This window comes from Myotis daubentonii, chromosome 1 (assembly GCF_963259705.1).
Source record: "Myotis daubentonii chromosome 1, mMyoDau2.1, whole genome shotgun sequence".
NCBI classification, from domain to species: domain Eukaryota; kingdom Metazoa; phylum Chordata; class Mammalia; order Chiroptera; family Vespertilionidae; genus Myotis; species Myotis daubentonii.
This window is the reverse complement of record NC_081840.1, coordinates 132,553,827-132,558,681: the sequence shown is the minus strand read 5'-3', so window position 1 is coordinate 132,558,681 and position 4,855 is coordinate 132,553,827. Positions and strand designations below refer to the sequence as shown.

Genomic DNA, 4,855 nt, shown 5'->3' with positions numbered 1-4,855 from the left:
TAGACATGTGATACTAAAGTCTATTCCTGATCTTCCTATGAATTGTCCTTGTCATTTTGGAGCCGTGTCCATGAAGGTGCAGGCATTATCTAAATCTATTTAATGTTACCAGCATCACGCAGGTCGAGCACGCCGTAGCTTGAGCTTGAGCGGGTTGCGTTGATCTCGATCGACGCTCCATTTGGTGATGAAGTCCTTCCGGATCGTGGAGGGGTCCGCTGACCGGACGTGAGTGTGATGAACCCAGGTCGCGACGCCGTCTACCTTGAGAGCAGTGGGGGTTGTTAGCACCACGGTGTAAGGACCCTTCCAACGTGGTTCAAGGGTTTCTCGATGATGCCTTCTGACGTAGACCCAATCTCCTGGTCTGTGTTGATGAGGAGTTGGGGTTGGGCTGGTCTCATAGATGGCGCGGAGGCGCGGCCAAATGTCCTCGTGTGCCCTCTGGAGCCCTCTTAAGGAAAGAGATAGTTCTTGATTTTCAAATTCAGCGAGTAAGTCAGCTTTAAGGTTAGGAATGATAGGGGGTGGCCTGCCAAACATGATCTCGTAGGGAGTAAAACCCAGGGTGTAAGGGGAGTTCCTCACCCGGTAAAGGGCATATGGAAGGAGAGCCACCCAGTCTCCGCCAGTCTCCATGGTTAATTTGGTAAGGGTCTCTTTTAGAGTTCTATTCATTCTCTCTACCTGACCTGAACTCTGGGGTCTATAAGCACAATGTAATTTCCAATTTGCCCCAATAGCCCTAGTTACTACCTGCGTTACCTGTGAAATAAAGGCTGGCCCATTGTCGGATCCTATCATAGCAGGAAAACCATACCTGGGTAAGATGTCTTCCAGCAGCTTCTTGGCCACCGTCTGGGCTGTTTCGTGCTTGGTTGGGTATGCCTCTACCCAGCCAGAGAAGGTGTCTATGAACACTAAAAGATATTTATAACCATACTTCCCTGGTTTAATTTCAGTGAAATCGACCTCCCATTGTGCTCCCGGTTTGGTGCCTCTGAGCCTGGTCCCTCTTTCATTTGATCCGACCCTTGCGTTTGTAAGTTGGCAGGTCTTGCAGGCAGACACAACCTGATCTATCTTGGTATTCTGCTGGTGAATTTTGATTCTGGCATGTTGGATTAAGTCCTTCATTTTCCGGGTTCCCAGGTGAGTGGATTGGTGCATATGTTTTAACATCGTGTCCCCGAGCCAGTCCGGCAGTATAAGTTCTCCTTCTGGTGTATGCCACCATCCCTTTATTTCCTGGGCTCTGGGGAGCTTTCTGATACGTTGCAACTCTTCCTGGGAGTACTTGGGCTGGTCTGGTAAGACTGGGTCCCCTGGGTCTGGGAGTTGTAAGGCCATGGTAGGGACCGAGGTAAGGGCTACTGCCTTTGCAGCCTGGTCAGCCTTTTGGTTGCCTTTCGCTACCGGGTCATCAGCTTTTTGGTGTCCCTGGCAGTGGATTATGGCTAACTTGGCAGGAAGCCACAAGGCCGCGAGCAGGTCGAGAATTTCCTGCTTATTTTTTATTGTCCGTCCCTCGGCTGTCAATAGCCCTCTTTCCTGGTAGATTGCCCCATGAACATGAGCTGTAGCAAATGCATAACGGCTGTCTGTGTAAACGTTAAGCCGTTTTCCAGCCCCCAGTGTCAGTGCCTTGGTGAGTGCAATGAGTTCTGCTCTCTGAGCTGATGTCCCAGGGGGCAGAGCCTCCGCCCACACGGTGTTCGTGTCTGTGACCACCGCTGCACCCGCGTACCTGCTCCCGTTCCGCACGAAGCTGCTTCCATCCGTGAACCAGGTGGCCTCTGCATCCGGGAGGGGCCGATCGGTCAGGTCCTTCCGAAGTCCATGTACCTGCTCCAGGATTCCCGCACAGTCATGCAGTGGGGCATCTAGGTCAGGGTCAGGTAGCAGGGTAGCAGGGTTGAGGGCCGCACTGGGATGGAACCGTACTCTAGGGGGGTTGAGCAGCAAGCTTTGATAGTGGGTCATGCGAGCATTGCTCATCCACCTATCGGGAGGTTGTTTTAGGACCCCTTCAATGGCATGCGGGGTTGTGATCCAGATCTCCTGTCCCAGGGTCAGTTTGTCAGCATCCTTGACTAAGAGCGCGGTTGCCGCAATGATTCTTAGGCACGGTGGCCAGCCGGCGGCTACGGGATCCAGCTTTTTAGACAAATACGCTACTGGGCGACTCCAGGGGCCTAAAGCCTGGGTTAAAACTCCTTTTGCTACTCCTTTGCGCTCGTCTACAAAGAGGCGAAAGGGTTTTGTAATGTCTGGTAGGCCCAGGGCTGGAGCAGCCAAAAGAGCTTTCTTTATCTGATTAAAGGCAATTTCTTCTGTCTCAGTCCATTTAAAGGCCTTCCCCTCCTTGGTGGCTTCGTATAGGGGCCTGGCGATCTCAGCAAAACTTGGTATCCAGAGGCGGCAATAGCCAGCCGATCCTAGGAATTCCCTCACCTCCCTCCGGGAGGTGGGAGCAGGGATTTTCAAGACTGTCTCTTTTCTAGCATCTGACAACCGCCGCTGTCCGCCCTCCAGTATGTATCCCAGGTAACTCACCCTCTTTTGGCATATCTGAGCCTTCTTCGCCGAGGCCCGGTACCCTAAGGTTCCTAAGGTGGCCAGCAGATCTTTGGTCCCTTGCTCACAATCTTTGGCGGTATCGGCAGCAATCAGGATGTCATCTACGTATTGAAGAAGGGTGAGATTGGGGTGTTCCCTCCTGTACTCACCGAGGTCTTCATGCAGCGCCTCGTCGAAGATGGTGGGCGAATTCTTGAATCCTTGGGGCAATCGCGTCCAGGTTAATTGTCCACTGTAACCTTCCTCGGGGTCGTGCCATTCGAAGGCAAACAGGGGTTGGCTTTGAGGCGCTAACGGCAGGCTGAAAAAGGCATCCTTCAAGTCTAATACAGTATACCAGATTCTAGAGGGTGCCAGAGAGCTTAGGAGAGTGTATGGGTTAGGAACGGTTGGGTGTATATCCAGGACTCTTTTATTTACTTCCCGGAGGTCCTGAACTGGCCGATAGTCATTCGTATGAGGCTTTCTGACTGGCAGGAGGGGGGTGTTCCAGGCAGATTGGCATGGAACCAGTACCCCTAGGCTCCGCAGTCTCCGGATGTGAGGCTGGATTCCCTTCCGAGCCTCCTGGGACATAGGGTACTGTTTGACTCTCATCGGGCCTTCTCCTGGTTTTAGTTCTACCAGCGTTGGGGCCCTGTGGGCAGCCAGCCCTACTCCCCCCGTCTCTGCCCAGGCTGTGGGGAATTCTCGCAGCCACCTATCCATATTGTTCTCTACTGGTGGCGCCCCCTGGTGGAGGCGATATTCATCCTCCAGTCTCAGAGTCAGGACCTGGATGGGGTGGCCTTCGCCATCGGTGACCTGAGGCCCCCCTTGTCTGAAGGTTATTTGGGCTCCAATCTTGGTTAGCAAGTCTCGTCCTAATAGGGGGTAGGGGCATTCTGGTATTACCATGAAGGAATGGGATACCCGGCCCGTTCCTAGATCTACTGTTCTTCGGGTAGTCCATGAATACTGGCTCATGCCAGTTGCCCCTTGCACCCAGGACTTTTTGCTGGCTAGCTTCCCCTGAGGTGTGCGGAGAACCGAATGTTGTGCTCCAGTGTCGACAAGGAAGTCAACAGGCGTCCCCTCCACTTTAAGAGTTACCCTGGGCTCGGGGAGGGGATCCGAACCCCGACTTCCCTAATCACTCAGTCCTTCCAGCTCCAAGACCTCCACCCGGTCTGTCTTGTTCCCCTTTTTACCGGCCTTCTTTGGGCATTCTCGGACCCAGTGCCCTATCTCTTTGCAGTAAGCACACTGGTTCTGTTGCAGCTTCCTTTTCCCGTCCCGGGCGGTTCTCTTACCTCTTTCTTGGCCATCAGCAAGCTGGCGAAGGTGACGGGTCCGCTCCCCAGGGGACTCCATGGTGGTGGCTAGCAGAATCTTGGCCAGGTTTCGAGTCTGCTTCTCACTGGCAGCCACCATGGCGCGGGCTTGCCTATCCTCAGGGGGCTCTCGGTTATTGAACACCTTCTCTGCTACTACCAGTAAATCCTGTAAACTCTTTTCTCCTAATCTATCTATTCTCTGTAGTTTCTTTCTAATGTCCATGGCTGACTGGTTTATAAAACTCATGATTACAGCTGCCTTATTCTCAGGGGCTTCTGGATCCATGGGGGTATAGGTGCGATATGCCTCCATGATCCGTTCTAGAAAGGCAGCTGGAGACTCATCTCTTTCCTGCTGTACATTCCCTACCTTGGTCAAATTGGTGGGCTTTCTAGCAGCCCTGCGGAGACCTCCCATTAGAGTCTGACGGTAGACCAAGAGCCTCTCCTTACCTTCTGCCGTGTTGAAATCCCATTCAGGCCTAGTTAAGGGAAAAGAGACATCTATCTGGGCCTGGTTCGTGGTCGGATTTCCGCCTACACCGGGAACCATCTTTCGGGCCTCATTGAGGATCCTTTCTCTCTCCTCCGTCGTGAACAGAACCTGTAAAAGCTGCTGACAGTCGTCCCATGTGGGCTGATGGGTGAAAAGAACAGAATCTAGCAAGTCAATAAGTCTCCCCGGTTTTTCGGAGAACTTAGGGTTCTGTGCCTTCCAGTTATAGAGGTCGCTAGTTGCGAAAGGCCAATAAATATGGGGCTGGTTGCCATCCGCATCCGGAGGTCCAGCGGCTCGTAAGGGCAGGGTCTTGATAGTGGAGTCGGGTGCTGCGACTGACAGCTCCCGTTGAGCTCTTTGCCGGGTGAGAGGTGGGCCTCCTACCGGAACCGGAACCGCGGCCATTCCCGGAACCCCGCCCCCAGCCATTCCCGGAACCCCGCCCCCAGCCATTCCCGGA

General features: G+C 53.4%; 1 protein-coding gene across 1 annotated transcript; it reads right to left on the bottom strand.

The window, feature by feature from the left end:
* LOC132213507 (uncharacterized) lies at window positions 1–4,855 on the bottom strand. The gene is given in 2 exon segments (XM_059660230.1): window positions 1–1,287; window positions 1,378–4,855. Coding segments are annotated over 2 exon segments (4,644 nt in total). The 5' UTR covers window positions 4,849–4,855; the 3' UTR covers window positions 1–114.